The sequence below is a fragment of the Chenopodium album genome, chromosome 5 (assembly GCF_948465745.1).
Source record: "Chenopodium album chromosome 5, dcCheAlbu1.1, whole genome shotgun sequence".
In the NCBI taxonomy this organism is placed as follows: Eukaryota; Viridiplantae; Streptophyta; class Magnoliopsida; order Caryophyllales; family Amaranthaceae; genus Chenopodium; species Chenopodium album.
Window position 1 is genome coordinate 64613965 of NC_137838.1, and position 17738 is coordinate 64631702.

The 17738-nt window shown below is 39.6% G+C and overlaps 1 protein-coding gene and 1 long non-coding RNA gene across 2 annotated transcripts in view; one reads left to right on the plus strand and one right to left on the minus strand.

The window, feature by feature from the left end:
• Positions 1-1073: 1073 nt before the first annotated feature.
• On the minus strand, positions 1074-2017 carry LOC145630858 (uncharacterized). The gene is made up of 2 exons (XR_014112284.1): positions 1785-2017; positions 1074-1710 (listed from the first exon to the last, which is right to left on the minus strand). It is a non-coding gene; the product is annotated as an uncharacterized LOC145630858 (long non-coding RNA).
• A 15474-nt stretch (positions 2018-17491) lies between these two features.
• The window catches only part of LOC145632167 (uncharacterized), a 91809-nt gene continuing 91562 nt past the window's right edge, over positions 17492-17738 (plus strand). Inside the window, exons 1-2 of the mRNA XM_081684470.1 lie at positions 17492-17579; positions 17619-17666. Coding sequence (XP_081540596.1) covers positions 17657-17666 — 10 coding nt within the window. The 5' untranslated portion in view covers positions 17492-17579; positions 17619-17656. The remainder of the gene's footprint in view (positions 17580-17618; positions 17667-17738) is intronic.

The following is a 17738-nucleotide window of genomic DNA, read 5'->3' on the forward strand; positions in this document are numbered from 1 at the left end:
AAGTCTACTTCATTACCACAAACAATTCTATTCAAATCTGGATCTGTTAGATTCAGATGGCGTTCAAAATCTTGGTAATAATATTCACGTAGGGTAGGCATGGCAATAAGATTTCTAGCAGGAAATCCAAGGATTGCGCCAAATTCCTCCGGCAAGAGACAGATTTCATCATAATCAAATTTGAAACAGTGTGTTTCTGGACTCCAATAATCTAATGATGCCCCAAGAAAATCATGTTCAATAGCTACGTGTCGCAGGGCTAGCAAACCCCTGACATGAAATAATTCTAACTCTCTTTTTTCAGCATTGGTCAAAGAATAAGACCAGTCACGCAATGTATTATCAAAATTCTGAGACATGATTATTGAAATATGAAATTCTAAATTACTTTGTGTTTTGTAATTATGCATATCATGAATAAACTGGTCTTATTTTATAGCAAAAGTGCTCGAAACTGCCCAGAATTTATCTTTTCATACGCGTAAAACACACCGCTCAGTAGTACGCGTTCCGTGACACGGGAAGTTCCACCGTGTCACTGAACTTTTGCCGTGACACGGCAAGTTCTGTCGTGACACGGTACACAGTGCCGTGTCACGGCACTTCTCGCGTTTTCGTTTTTATCTTTTCCCGTATCTATCCGGATTTTTATAGTATTTTATCTTCACCGTCTATTTTTCAGTTTTTCTGAGAGTTTTATTTCTAATAATATTCTCACTTTTTTTTATCTATATTCTTGTTATTATTATTTTCTTTATTTTATTTATTTATTTATTCATCACTTTAAGATTTTATTTCTTTATCACTTTATTTATTTTTTTGTCTTTTTATTTCTTTTTATTGAAGGTAATTTCATTTATTTTATTATCATTTTATTTTTTTGGGGAAGGTAATTTCATTTATTTTATTATCATTTTTATTTCTTTTTCTTTTGGGGAAGGTAATTTTATTTTGCTTGTCTTTTTATTTCTTTTTCTTTTGGGGAAGGTCGGTACCCTCCATTACTCCACTTATGTTTTTTGTCGCGTCGTTAATAAATACACAATCACACACAAGGAGTTTCAAGCACACACTAACACACAATAATAAATACATAAACCGTAAATAATGTACAAAGAGTCGTAATAAATAAACATGTCAAGTGTCATCATAGTATGTACAAATAAAAACCCTCGGTCAAAAGTCTCTAGAGCCAGAATCAGTATCATCTCCACCCTGCGCATATGGGAACGGCGAACCGAAGAGTCCCTCCACCATCCGAGTACGGGGAGTAGTGTCCCTACTAGTCCCTATAACCCCAGCAGTAGTCAAGCTCAAGGCAGGACCCGTCCAGCCGGAAAACGGTGTAGACTGGCCCAAAGACACTGGAATCGTCGGTGAAGGCATCGTCCTATACATCGGAACTGAGAACAAGCCCGACACCGGTGGAGGAATCCCTGACAATGGAGCTGAAAATGAACCAGGATCCAAGGGAGTCAAAACAGACCCAAGCTCAGGCTGTGAAAACAACTGACGCTGCCCCTAACTCTGGCCCGGAAAGCACTGAGAAGACTGAGACTGCTGCCACTGAGCCTCCTGAAATGGCTGAGTAGTCTGAGGCTCTCGCTGAGAATGAGAACGTCGGCGAATCTCAGGAGATCGTCTACCACGACCAAGCTCCTCCTCGTCCGAGCCTCTAGGCCTCGAGCGCGAGCGGGACCTCCATCGCTCCTGAAAGATACAAAATCAAAAGGTGTCAACAATGCAAAATAAAACAAATGGTAGAAGTAAAAAATGAATGATACCTCAAGAACGTCGCTAGAGCTCCGACAACTCGCACCATGCCGAAGCTTGATGATGAAATACTTCAGGGCGTCAACCAGCTTCATGAGTCCCATCATCTCCGGGCGGTTAGGCAGAGGATAAAACAAAGAAAAGTCATTAACAAATAGTGTTAAAAGGATGAATAATGCATCCAAGAAAACTCACCGGCTCAAAGACCTCGGGCAGAGACTCCTGCGCCTGTCTGTAACCCTTTGGCGCGTCAGCAATATGGTCCTCTGTGATACCAATCGACCCTAGATAGCGAACAGACTGAGGAGGAATCTCGATCCTCCCCACAGGGCGAATAGTCGTCTGAAAATATGATCGAATAATCAAGTTATTCGACTATTTAAAACAGAGATTAATAAAGAAGATCCTCAAAAGAAATCATACCTCAGGAAGACGGGGTCGAGGAGCCAGAGAGGGAAGCAAATCCCGCGCATAGTCACTCTCCATGTGTACAAGCTCCTGCCATGGAAAAGTATAGCGCTCTCCCCTGTTGATCAACTCTCAGATCAAGCGTGAGTCCAGCATCGACTCTGGTGGAGATGAGGGCACCACAAAACGATCGCCGCTATGCTGACGAACGACTCGCTCCCCCAAATACCAGACAAAGCGTCCAGTACCAACCAAAATGGTGCGGTGCGCAGAAAGACGCAAGGCCTCAGGTAGATCAGTCATCCCGGCCCAAGGACGATATTGGACATCAATGGTAACCTGAAAACCATAAAAAGTCGGCGTGAAACAAAAGAAACAACGTCGGAGGGAAAATAACAGCAACAAAACTGATTCTTACGCCGACAAAAGAGGTGCCTCGGCGTAGCAGCTCACGCAGTGCAAGGACAGACTCCACCCGCGACTCTCCTCGATCACGCCAGCTGGCCCCGACAGGGAAATCATGGACCGCTCCACGACGCTGGCGAGGAGCCAAGCCTGGGAAGTACTCGTAGAACCATAGCTGCGATGAAAAGTAATCTTTAGCACATGAGTCGAACAAGTTAAAGTGAAACAAAAAGGGAAAAGATCATCACCTCTACGACTCTCCACAGACCATAGACGGTGATGGGAGACTCGTCATTCAGCTGCCGACAGCCATGACGTAGCGATAAGAGGAGATCGGCGTATCCAAGGCTGGCCCAACTATAGGATCCTATCTCATGGATCCTGACCAGAGCGGGGAGGTAGCAAAGGAGTACACGTGAACTCCTATCGGGAGAAAGGGTCATAGAAATCAGGATCAGGATGAAAATCCGCACTCGCTGCTCTGCCGTCGTATCCTCCATGTCGAAGCCACGAGCTAAAGCTGAAGCCAGCTCCGATCGTCTGCTCCTAGGACCACCTCGAGACACTGGTCGGTACCTGATGTACTGAACGATCGGACCCAACAAATCAGCTGTCTCAGCCGATCCCCAAGACAGACCAGACATCTAAGCTACAGCCCGGTCGGTGAAGCGCAACCCGCTGATCATACTGAAGTCTAAGGGGGTCACCGTCATCTCCCCCCAAGCAAAATGAAAAGTGTTGGTAGTATCCCAGAAATACTCCAACAATGCGCGAACGACCGTCGCACCGCAACCCCGGGGGCTGCGAAACCCTACAACCGCCGTATAGAAATCTACTAAACCAGCCGATTCCCATAGGGCGCTCGTAGCAGGATCCCTCGTAATGATCTGGTGAAGTCGAGGGTGAAGGAGTTATGTCTTCGTCGTGTGCAATTACTAGATATATAAATGGATCAAATTATAGAGATAATTAAGTTCGTACATTTGGGTCGTCGTTTTGCCATAGCTAGAGGTACTAACGATCTTTGGTCTAGTAAAATAGCCCAAAGCCCAATTGGACGGATCCTATAAGGTCACACAAAGGGGCTAGATCGAGCATTAGAGGACGAGGCCCATCATGGGCCTCATCACTCTAGGTGGCCGGCCATATGGAGTGGACAAGTGAGTTTTGGGCTTCGTGCCCTAGTCTAATTATAATGAGATTATAAATAGACTAGGTGCCTAGGTTTGCTGCAAGTAAGCAATTAACTGATCAGTGTGATCAAACCCTAATTAGCAAACACGAAACCCAACCCTCTCAAAGTCCTCTCTTTCTTACGGCTCTCTCCTCCTCCTAGGCGCCGGTGGTGTGTCGTGGTGGTGGTGGTTCGTGTGGTGGTCGGTTGTCCGTAAAGGTGGTGATCGCGATTTTCCTCAATCACTCGACCAATCTAGTATTGGTGGACGGATCATTCGAATCTCGTGGACTAAGTAGAGGAGCAACGCTTGGGGCTCTATTCTCTCCCTGATTTACCTGTCGAATAGCTTCGTGGAATTCACGCGTCAAAGGTATGATTATGTGTCTTGTGTGTTATGCATGTGATTCTTGGGATTGGTACTTGTTTGAATATGATTCATGTTATATCCGCTGCGTAGTACCTATAAACTCCTACAGTGGTATCAGTTAGCCTCTTGCATGAACGCGCTAGATCATAATAATACGATTATTTGATGTCCACGTTAATTTTATAATCAATTAAGAGGGAGAAATTAATCTAATTATGGTTCAATTATTATATTTAATGTGATTAAACTTTTGGAATCGATTAAATGTGATTTAATTATGCTCAAAATAGCCATGAAGAGACCGAATTTTAGCCCTAATAGGTTCGAAATTTTCAAACCCCCTAACCCTATTTTTCGAATTTTTCAAAAAAAAAATCTAGCCCTAAAATATGATTTTTGTGCTTGATTTTGATTTAATTCAATTTATTTTATGATTCATAATTTTAATCGGACTGATTTATGCGTAAAAGTGTTTTGTGTATGATCATCAATTTAATTTTAAAAGTTAGAATTAAATTGGGATTAATTTTATGAAGAACCCTAATTTTAAAGTTGAATGTGATTTAATTTTAATCTTTTGGACTGATTTAATTTAGTTTTAATAAATGTTATTTTAATTAAATTAAAACACAAAAAAAAAGGTTTTAAGTGGTCGGCAACCGCGGCTGGGTGGCGCAGCCACGGCGGCTGCCGACCGAGGTGGCGGTCCAAGAGGGAGGGGAAGAGGAGGGCGGCGGTATTGGTGGCTGAGGCAGCAGCTATGCAAGCGTTGCACGCTGCTGCCGTGGCTGCCACTGCTGCTAGTTGCTGCTGCCTTGCGGCAGTGGCTGCTGCAAAGCGGCCAGCCACCGTGGCTAGCCCCGGCTAGCGAACCACGGTGGCCAGCAATCGTGCAGTCACGGTGTTTTCAGAAAAAAAAAAATTCCTATTTTAAAAATTATTTCAAGATAATTATGAATTATTTTGGATAAAATCAGTTTTATTTTGGATAAGATAAAATATTTTGAAAATATGATCTTTTATTTTAAAAGATAAAGTTGGTTTTATTTGGATAAAATCTTTTATTTTAGGATAAAATCAAATATTCAAGAGTTGTTATATTTGATATTATCCATATTTAAAGTTGTTAAATTGGTAATTATCCTAATTAAAGTGGTTAATTTTGGATAAGATTGACTAGGATATTCTGAGCATATTCCAAAAGGATAATAATTGATTTAAATAATGTGATTATCCCATAATTAGATTAGGATATAATTGATTTTAAAATTATTTGATTGGCTAATAATTAGGATAGAATCTCCTAAATTTGTTAGGATAATCATGGAAGATTAAATATGATTTATCTTTCTAGATTAAAATATGATTTGATTCTATCTCATGACTAAATTAAATATATGATATTTAATAAACGGTCATGAATAATATATGATATTATCTAATTATGATTAAAATATGAGATATTTTAGGAAATGCGTTGACTTTATTATGAACATTCGATGTTGTAGTTTAGACAAGCATGTTGAGTGATTTATTATATGGCACTTTTATAATATATGATATTATGTTGCTATATATAGACTAGTATGGCCCATAGATTCTTAAATACGATCTGCGCATCGTGATGTATTTTTGTAATCTAAATACGGTCTGCGTACCGTTAAGTATTTTTGTAACTTTTATTTAAAGTAAATAGAATAGTTATTTAAATAATGTTAGTCCAAAGAAGCCCATGAAGTGAAGGCCCAAAGGAGCAAGGTGGATGGAGATCCATGACGATTCAAGTGGGAGCTTTTTCATTTCTAGTTTTCTTAGGACTAAGGGGCCATACTATGTCATGATTTATTGCATTAGTAGATTATGCATGTTAGATTTTATTTATGTTGATTGATGATGCGCTAGAGTTCACTAAATAATCACAACATAATAAATCTAGGTCCCAGTAATATTGAGATAGCTTTTCCAATTAAAAACCCGATGAAACCTTTGATATTTTATGATGGGTCATGCCTCAGCTGAGTGTCATATTATATCTTAGGGGAGTGGGGGTAAATCACGTTTTACACTTTTAATTGGTTGTACTCAACAAGGTTACCTAAAGAGTTTAGAACCTTGAAGCTAAGGGTAATAATTAAGCATGTGATGATTAATTATTCAACCAAGAGTTACAAGAGTTGTAATCATTAAAGAGTTTACTCACCTTGAAAATGTAATGGTTGATGGTAGGGCCTCAGTCCGGTCAATTATTGCACAAATAAAGGATCTTGGAATCACTTAAATTCAATTGGGATCAATTAATTATTAAATAAAGTGTTTTAAAGTTACCAAATGAATGCGTTTATGGTACTTTAGTTTTAAATTAAACATAATTATTAAACTTTGCCTTATTTTGACATAGATGGGTAGCCGTAATCACAATGACAACAACGTTTACAACCTTCGACCATTCCTTGAGAAGGATAGGTTGACAGGGGAGAACTTTTCCACTTGGGAAAGAATGCTAAGACTTGTTCTGAAATCTGAGGGTAAAGAGGATATCATTGATACCCCATTACCAGGACCTCTGACAGAAAATCCAACTGCGGCAGAGATCAAGAAGCACAAGGATGCTCATGACAGAGCTATACCTATCACTTGCTTAATGATTGCTACCATGGAGCCTAGTCTTCAAAAGCGTTTTGAGGACCAGGATGCCTACTCAATCATGCAAGAACTCAAAGCTTTGTTTAAGAAACAAGCTAGAGTTGAAAGGTATGAGCTCCATCGTGAGATTCTGGATTGTAGGATGGAGAAGGGAGCCACAGTTCATGATCATGTTTTCAAAATGATCGGCCTAATTCAAAGTATGGAAAAACTGGGGCACCCATACAGTGATGATTTGGCAACAGACATCATTCTCCATTCACTACCAGAAAGTTTTAACCAGTTTATCATGAATTTTAACATGACTGCCACTGCAAAGACTATGAATCAATTGCATGCAATGCTGGTTAGTGCTGAGAAACAAATCCCTAAGGAACCTACGAAAGAAGTTCTTTTGATTCAAAAGGGAAAGGGGTTCAAGAAGAAGGGGCAAAAGGCTAGTGCCAAGAGCAAGGGCAAGCAAGTTGCCAAGGCTCCTAAAAGCCTAAGACGACTCCAAAGCCCAAGGCTGCAAGTGAAAGTGAATGCTTTTACTGCAAGAAGAAGGGGCATTGGAAGCGAAATTGCCAGAAATACCATGACTTCCTCAAAAAGAATGGAGCATCAACCTCAGGTATAATGTTATAAACATTTTAACTTTCACTTAGGTATATGATACCAAGTTGCAGAGCTTAACATACTGATGTTGCGCAGGAACTGCAAATAAGTGAAGCTAGCATGGAAATGGAGCTTGAAGGTTCACTAGAAGTATTTGAGTAGCCAGAGATAGCTTCATAGTTTTAAATTTTGATTAGTTTATCATGATTTTAGAACAATTTCCAATTTTGATGAGACAATATTTCGGTTTTCTTGTTTTGAATACTGAATTTGATTTACTTGGCTTGGACAAGTGTTGATCCATGACCAAGGTAATAAATTGTTTTCATTTTGCTAGATATGAGTTAATTTTGTTTTATGACATTGATATAAGTAAATCGCAAAAATATAAGATTTAGATGATTTAAAGTACACTTACTTACAACAAAGTAAGGTTAGGTCACATTAACCATTTGCACATCCAAATTAATGGATGGACTCTCATTCTTATATGATTATGAATCACTTGAGATTTTCTAAACAGGATTAAGGGTTATGAAATCAATGTAAAATGTTTACAACGATAACATAATACACCCTAAATCAGAAATGTAGTTCTTCATGGGTCTTCTCATGGAAACTAAGAGGTATTATTCCTACAATCGCGTAGAAACAAAGTGTTTGTTGCTCGCGATAGTGTCTTTATAGAAAGAATGTCTTCCTACAAAGCCAAGTGGGAGTAAAGTTAGATCTCGATGAGATTCGAGACGAGCAACAAATGGATGTGGATAACACTACATCAAAGACGAAGGCATATGAAATCAGCTAATTTGATAAACCATGTGTCGAAGCAAGCTAATTCCACTAGCGAGGCTTCTGTCGTCCCACTAGAATGAAAAGACTTCAAAGAGTTAAAGAGAATAATTCTATTGTCGCTCATACCTATCGTAGATTTCTTGGGATCAAAATAAACAGTTTGTTGAAATTCTGAGTAAAGGTGGATTCTAAAATTTTCCTATTGGAATGGTTAGAATCCATGCCCTACAATCAAGCTTTGGATAAATGCCAACTCAGGAAATGGCTTAAAGCCATGAAATCCAGTATGGACTCCATGTTTGTAAAAATGTGTTAGTCCATAATAGTCTTACAAATAGGGTCAAACCTATTAGTTGGGTAAGCCTATTCGGATCATTCTAGTTATGAATATCAAAATCATTTTCATGGAATGTTCTTGATGGTGAGAATGTATATAATACATCCTAAGAGTTTTGAAATCCAGAAATTCCTAGAAAGTTTTGCAAACTTCAGAAATTCATGGATTGAAGTGAGCATTAGGGAGTTGGAACATTCGTTTTGATTAGGCAATCAAACAGTTTGATTTCCTTAGTAGAACGAAAGAATTCTTGTAGAAACAAGAAGTTTAGTGGGAGCAATTAGTCTTTTAGTCTAGTATGTAGTTGACATACAGTTCATATGAAATGATGTATCAATGCTTGAATAAGTCAAGCAATGGTTAGAAAGATTGTTTCAATATGATAGACTTAGGAGATGTTGAGTACATATTGGGAATTAAGATCCATGAAGTGAATCTTGAAGAATGATTGGAATGAATCGAGAGACTTATGTTGATAAGGACCTTGACAAGTTCATGAAGCAAGACTCTAAGATAGGATATCTTCCCATGTTTCATGGTAATACGCTCAGTAAGACTCAGTGCCTTCAAAAGCTAATAGAGTTGAGTTGTATGGATAATGTACCTCATGCTTTTGCAAAAGGGTCCATTACTTATGCCATGAAATGTACAAAACAAGATGTTGCATATGACTTGTGCATGTGTAGCAGAATTCAAGCAAATTCAGCATAAGCATACGGAGAATTACCAAGAAAAGTCCTTGAGTACTTGAGAAGCACTAAAAGGAATTTTTTCTAGCTATTGTGTTAAATGGTAATTTAAGCAAATTGTCAAAAGGTTACACAAATGCAAGTTTTTCAAACAGGCAAGATGATTCTAGATGGTGATCTAAATGCATATTTGTGTCTGGATGGAAAAGGACAGTGAGCTTGAAGAGTTCAAAGCAGAGCACTGTTGCATACTCAATGTCAGAATGTGTGTATTAAACTATAGTCGGATAGTTACAGAGGAAGTTTGGATTAAAATGTCATGTGACTAACAGGTCGCCTTTGCCCAAGAACAAAGGAGCTAGAGTCACATCACCTTTAAGTTATATATGTTTTGAGAAAGCATATTACATGAGAAATGCATCAATTTGCAGAATTATGTTTAAAATAGAAATTATTATTTGTCTTATTTAATTATGGTTTTGGAAATTAAATAAAATGTCCAAAATAATTATGAATTGATGGGCTCATCAGGTTGATGACCTGGTGAATTGAAACCCCACAGGTGAACAAAATTCATACATATTTAAAGTTCCTAGTTCGAGATCATTAAAGTGGACATAAATGATTTCATTAAATGAACTAGCATGTAAGATTGATTGGATAGCGTAGTTTCATGGGCTATAGGGGCATAGTGATGCTCGGTCAATCACTTGGATATGCATGAATGATACATGATCGAACTATTGACCTACTTTGAAGTTCAAGTATAGAGCTTCCGTATATATTAGTGGATTCCTTTGACATGAGTGGAACATTGATTTCATTCAATGGATGTTGTGATTGTGGTACACTCAAACGTCTAGCCGTAACTGGAGATTATAAAGGGTGTTTCCCGGTTATTTCAGAAGTTGAGTGGGAGTCATGTTGCCACAAGATTGGATAGAGTCTACCTATTAAATTAGGAAATGTGTCATGGCCGCTTGAAGAGGGAGAATTCAGAAAATACGTGGCCGCGTTCAAATGCATTACACAGTAATCATTTGGTTTTGAAATAACTCAGATTTCAAGAAACGATTTGTAGATTAATATGATCTCGACATGTGATGCAATCATATTATCAAATCGACACATATATTGACTCAAGGAATTTGAATATTGCACCCTTGTCTCAGACAAGTGGGAGATTGAAGGAGTTATGTCTTCGTCGTGTGCAATTACTAGATATATAAATGGATCAAATTATGGAGATAATTAAGTTCGTACATTTGGGTCGTCGTTTTGCCATAGATAGAGTAACTAACGATCTTTGGACTAGTAAAATAGCCCAAAGCCCAATTGGACGGATCCTATAAGGTCACACAAAGGGGCTAGATCGAGCATTAGAGGACGAGGCCCATCATGGGCCTCATCACTCTAGGTGGCCGGCCATATGGAGTGGACAAGTGAGTTTTGGGCTTCGTGCCCTAGTCTAATTATAATGAGATTATAAATAGACTAGGTGCCTAGGTTTGCTGCAAGTAAGCAATTAACTGATCAGTGTGATCAAACCCTAATTAGCAAACACGAAACCCAACCCTCTCAAACTCCTCTCTCTCTCACGGCTCTCTCCTCCTCCTAGGCGCCGGTGGTGTGTCGTGGTGGTGGTGGTTCGTGCGGTGGTCGGTTGTCCGTAAAGGTGGTGATCGCGGTTTTCCTCAATCACTCGACCAATCTAGTATTGGTGGACGGATCGTTCGAATCTCGTGGACTAAGTAGAGGAGCAACGCTTGGGGCTCTATTCTCTCCCTGATTTACCTGTCGAATAGCTTCGTGGAATTCACGCGTCAAAGGTATGATTATGTGTCTTGTGTGTTATGCATGTGATTCTTGGGATTGGTACTTGTTTGAATATGATTCATGTTATATCCGCTGCATAGTACCTATAAACTCCTACAGAGAATCCAAATCGCCGGCTCCAGAACCGTGGTGGCGAAGCGTGCCATCGACTATGCCGGAGAGTGAGCGATGAGAGACATGGTTTTCACGGCAGAAAACCAACTGGTCTGGAGTCCACGGAGGTGGAACCCACCTACCTCTACTCGCGGATGCCCGAGGCTCGGACTCTAAAGCATCGTCGTCCATACCCTCAGGAATGGTGGGAGTGTCCTCCCAAAAAGCCCGATGTCGGCCGAGGGTAGAAAGATCGCAATCTCGTCGCCTAGGCATGCTATTATAAAAATCTAAATACTTAGCATCATTTCCTAAGTTATTTAGTTATTTATTGAATTATACGCTAAATTTTTACCTCCAGGCTAAAAATTGGCAAAATTATGGTATTTAGTTTCTCCATGACAAACTAATACTACAGTTCTCTTAGCCGCATGATACTATGTTCTCCATGACGATATAGTACATACGCAAAATATGTTTCGAAGTTACACAAAAACAATGAATCAACACATCATGAAACACTTCACCACCGTTTTTTCACCATTTCAAGTACAAGAGAAATAACATGACCACCATTTCACAAAGTAGTACCCAAAAATGGTGATTTGCTCAATTCTCCATCAAATCATGTAATTTTTGTCTAAAATTTCTCACAAACACACATGCATACATATACAAGTAAAATCATGGCAAGAATTTCAACATAAAACCTCAAAATCAAAAATCCCCAAATTGATTTTTAAGGGTTTTTCATGAAATTACTTATGTGAAGCAAATTCAAGACAAAAATCAAAGGAAACTTACATGAATGCTTGTAGAGGGTCGAAAATAAGGAAGATAGCAAGAAATTACAGCAAAATTGGTGAAAATTTGAACTCCAAAAGCTCGAAAAGAGCTCCGGCCACCAACAGACCGCCGCGACACGGTCAGCAGAATCCGTGACACGGAGAGGCTATCCCGTGTCACGGTAAGCTCAAAAGGCGACGGAGCTCCGGTGACCCCGACGGCAGCTCCGGCGGAAGACAGCAACAACAGCAGCAAAAATTAGCAGCAGCAACCCGCATCAAAAAGCAAGAAAATTAAAAAAAAAAGAAGAAGGAGAGAGAGAGAATGCGGGAAGGCCGCGACACGGTGGTGAAAACCGGCCGGCGGGAAGACAAACCGAGCACCGGTGAGCACTCGACGAGACACGGCAACCCAAGGAAAATTTTTGAACTTTTTGGAGTGAGAATCAGATGAGAAATGGCGAAATGGTGAAGCGGAAATGCGAATTTAAAGACAAAAAAGTAAACGTTACGCTCCCCGTTCACCGTGCCACGGTTCCCGTTATCGTGTAACGGTAAACCGATGACGTGGCGCGCTGGTATTCGTCGAGAAAAAGCACAGTTATTCACGCGTTGACTGATTCAAACAGTAAAAAAAAGGGGGAAGGAAAATATTCCCGTGACACGGGATTTTGTCCCGTCTGACGGGAGTTATTCCCGTGTCACGACAAGTCTGTGACGTGGCGCGGCAATTCTGTGCATTGTCAGCGAATATTTCTGACGTTTTTTACCTGTTTGAACGATTTTTCGAGGTTATTGGGCGATTATTTTTCGCTGGAATCACGCGGGAAATTCTAACTGGTACTTCAAGGGGACTAAAATTACCATTTTACCCCCGGCAAGCATCAAGGTCTATTTTTCGGCATTTTAAGCACTTAATGTGGTCGGATAATCGGCTTAAAATTGTGAATCATCTGCGGCCCACGTTCGGGGATAATCGAATCATCATACACTTACCAATTTCAGCAATCGTCGGCTTTCCTCAGGCTTGGAAAGCGTTATCGGTGGATTTTTCTTCAAGTATAGAAAACCGCCAAGTCGGCTTTCCTCAAGCTTGGAAAGCGTTATCGGTGGATTTTTCTTCAAGTATAGAAAACCGCCAAGTCGGCTTTCCTCAGGCTTGGAAAGCGTTATCGGTAGATTTTTCTTCAAGTATAGAAAACCGCCAAGTCGGCTTTCCTCAGACATGGAAAGCATTATCGGTGAATTTTTCTTCAAGTATAGAAAACCGCCAAGTCGGCTTTCCTTAGGTTTGGAAAGCATTATCGGTGGATTTTTCTTCAAGTATAGAAAACCACAAAATTCCTTTGTCGGCTTTCCTCAAGCATGGAAGGCATTATCGGTGGAATTCTTCAAGCATAGAATGACACCAAATTCATACGTCGACTTTCCTCAGGCATGGAAAGTATTATCCGGTAGCTTTCTTCAGGCTTAGAAAACTACCAAACTCTTCAGTCGGCTTTCCTCAAGCATGGAAAGCGTTTCAACAAATGTCACTCGGTGGATTCCTTCGAGCTTAGGAAGATGCCAAATTCGTTTGTCACCGATACACTAGCGACATATATGTATTCTACCCCTTTACTCTTTGATCTGTAGAATTAACATTTTTCTGCAGGTATCGGCGTATACAGAATGATTTAGGATCGCAGAACGTCTTAAATCATTCTCCGTCCCTATCGGCTACTTTGACTATCGTTTTCGAAACTGACGTTTCTACAAACTCAGTCAAAGTGGGGGCTTCTGTAGACACTTAAAAATGTCTCCCCAAAACCAAACCCGATGATAAATAACCTTTCACCGCCACTAGTGGTCGAGTTTAGTATTTAATCCCGATAGTGCTTAAAAAATCGTATTTTATTAAATTCATATTTTTGAACAGTCCATGGATTAGTCTTGATGTTTGGTAAAGGCATGGTTTTAATTTCAGCCCAAACCTATTAATTAATTTTAAGCCCAAGCCTTTTTTATTTTATTGTCTTATTATTTATTTTTGGCCCAAACCTTTTATTTATTTTTATTTTAATTATTTTCTTATTTTAGCCCGAATAATAAAAGTCAGAAAAGGCCCGAAATTATCAATCGGCACTTAAAAAGCCGAAAGAAATTAGGGTTAAAAATGTATTTAGACGGAAAATGGACTGGAAATTCCCGCGCCACGGCAGACTGCCACCGTGTCACGGGAATCCTTCCCGTCTGACGGTGGGACTTCCCGTGACACGGGAGGTCTGCCGTGACACGGGACATTCCGTGTCCTTTCCGCGTAAACCCTTAACGCGTTTTTCATCCCGTTTACTGAAAATTTCCCGCGTCACTCCAAAAGTCTACCGTGTCACGGGAGAGTGTACCGTATGACGGTAGAGCTTCCCGTGTCACGGTACAGTCTGACCGTGTCACGAGATACGTTTTTAGGGTTTTTTTTTATCATTTTAGGGTTCCGTGTGCTCCCTTAGCACATTTTCCCTATAAATACCCCCCTCATTTCTGATGTACGGGGCACCGAGGAATTTTACTTATTTTATTTTCTCTCTTCTATGCTATTAGCCTAAACACTAGCCTACCCTTTTCACTTCAAAATTCCTTCTTCAAGCACTCAAAGGAGTCCATATTTTACTCGAGGTTCTGTCCTTAAACCAAGGCGTGAAAGGTAGAATTGTTTGAGGGTTTGGCCCCAAAATCAACTTTATTTTATTTTATTTAATTTAGTTATTGTTTTATTATTTCCTTGAAGTTACTAACTCGTTTATTATTTTGTAGTTGCAAACAAACAGAATCAAAGTAAGAGTCATGCTCCTTTTATTTTTATTATTTTTCTAACGATTTTATGTTGTTGGAATTGTGATTAATTTGGTTTTAATATTAATGTTGTTCTATTATATTTATTGATCACCATATTGCATGTTTAAAGGGAATATGTAATTGAAAATCACGCCTAATAAGATAATTTGGACAACCGGTTTAGGATTCTTTTTAATCTTATTATTAATTGAAGTGATCACAAATATTTTAGTATTATGTGTGCATTAATCTTAAACCAATTTAGTTAAATAATAGTTTGGAGCGAATTGAATTATTGTCTGTATGCCTTTGAGATCACAGGAATACTTTTCACTATAAGAATCGAGTAGAGGCCAATACGGGCGAATGCGACTCCATGACTCACTTCGTACCATCATCCCCGATCTTCCTTTCGTGGTTCCGAACCATATGGAGTTAGTAATCTCATGGATTATGAATGGGGTGTAACCTTTACGGGTCAATCGTTGTTGCATGTCGTTGTCCCTTATCGTGGTTGCCTTTTTATGATCCGTGAACGGTTTACAAGTTCCTTAAAAACTTGTTGGCGGCTCCCTACTTTCCTTGTCCCTAATCGTATATGTCAATTCCCACTTCCTATGAGTGCTAAGCATATTCACAACATGCTTTTAACGTAGGCGCACTTCGAGCGACGCCTACACAAAGCATTTAAGGCGGAATCCGAACGGGCGTCGTAATTGCCCGTCAAGTTCGACATCCGCCTCAGAAGTTGAACCATTCTCTTCGAAAAATGGAGAACAGCTGGTTACCAACCAAAAGCCATTCGGCCTATTCTGTCCAACTGACGATTAGGCTAAGTTCCTTGAAGACGTCAGACGAGTCAATCAAGGCACCCAGCCCAAACATAGGCCATTTGGCCCATCCTGTCCGACTAATGACCAGGCTAAGTTCCTCAAAGACGTCAGACCGTTCGGACAAGGCATTAGCCCAATCAAGCGGACGGATGATTCCGTTCGACTCCTGCAAACATCTTTAATTGCTCAAAACACGCCTAGCGTATCGGACGAGTGAAATCAGAGCAGGCGGCCTGATTGGGACGAGCCACCCCCTTTGAGGGGCAAATGTTTAGGGTAAAAATTACCCTTAATGAATGGACCAATCCCACGATGACACGTGGCCCAATCAAGAGGAGACACGTGTTGCTGTAGGAAGATGACACGAATTAAAAGAGCAAGAGAGCACCTGAAATAAAGAGAGTGAATGCCTCCTTACATTAGGAGGCTCAAGATCCTAGAATGCCGCAAAACCGGCGCCCCCAAGGGGACACGTGCCCTCTCTTGATTGCGCAGTCAATCAGAGCACTAAATCCTAGGTCCCTTACCCTAAGGAGCACAAATCCCCACCCCTATAAATACCCCAATCAATGTTGATGGGAGGGGAGGATTGTGACATAACCTTAAAAAGAGCACTAAATAGCTCCAACTTCTCTCTCTGCATTTATTCTGTTTTTTGATCACTAACTTGATCGTCGGAGGCGGATCTCCGATCAACAGAGTTTCGTTGTTTTGCAGGTATCCGAGTCTCATTACCGGCAGAGCGTAACCAGTATCCCGAGGGATTCCAAAAAACCCTAAAACAAAACCGACAATTTTATCCTAAAATTCTATCCAAATAGAATTCTAAACTATCTTTTTTAGTTTATGAAGTCTATTTAATTCCATCCAACGTGGCGCGACAATTGACGAAAAGTTGGAACGCCAAGTGTCGCTGCCTCGTAATCTGTCTAAAAATTTAGCTTTATATATTAGTTACTAGTTTTGTGCCCGTGCGATGCCCGGGTTGTTTATTGAATTTTAAGATAAATTTTTAATCTATATGTCAAATTTTAAAACATATCATTGATACAAAATTACTTAGGAATTGATGTGTAATGTAGTAGGACTAATAATAATAATAATATTGGTCAAAAACATTTTTTGACCCGTAACTTGAAATAATGACCATGTCCGAAATGACTTGTGACCCGACCCGATTGACAGGTCTACACAAAGTAATAAAATACAAGAAGAGTTGCTACGTGTAACATAAATAAGACTTTTTTCTTGGGCTTCCCATTAGATTGTGAAGTATATTATTTTAATTGATTAGAATATATTATAAATGATGGATGTGGTACATTTTGAACTGATTCTTTCGCTCCAAAAAAATATTGCGATACAAAAAATAAATTTATATGATAATTTGTGAGAGTTAAAATCTAATTTTTTTTGAATAAAATTATAATTCAATTTGTACATATGAAATATTGGTACTTTATCTAAAATATAACTCTAAATTAACGATTTTATCTTAAAATTCTATCCAAATTTGATTGAAAATAGAATTTTAAACTAACTTTTTTATCCTACAAATTTAATTCTATATAACTCTATCCTGCGTGGCTCGACACTTGACGGACACTTGGCGAAAAGTTGGAACGTCAAGTGTCGCTGTCTCGTCGCCTGGCTAAAGGTTAAACTTTATATATTAGTTATATGATGTGATATGATATGACTTTTATTTTTATATTATATTGTTGTAACGACTATTACTATTAAAGCCCGAAATAACCCGAAGAAGCCCGACAAGTCCAAATGGGACGGGTTTGGGCAACAAGTTTTGGCCCAATGGCCGGCCCGATCCGGATCAGCCCGACTACGTGTCCCGGTCCGAACCCGGCTCGGCCCGACATTTGATCAGGTCTCAATGTCTCATCAAAACCCCTCATCAAACTAAACCTAAAACTCTCAGCCTCTCTCTAACCTTTCATTCTTACGCCACCCTCATCCTCACTCTTACCCTCTTTAAAAGTACTTTTTCTCTCTCTTCAATCTCCTACCTCTTAATTCTCTAGCAAGTAAAGGTTGACATATCTGCTTAGTTTCGATATTTTAAGAGATTATTCTTATTTTGTAATTTATGGCTGAAGGTATGTTCCAGATCTGGATATAACTTTATGTTGTCTTGATTATTTGAATTAACAATTTGCGGAAATTTGGCA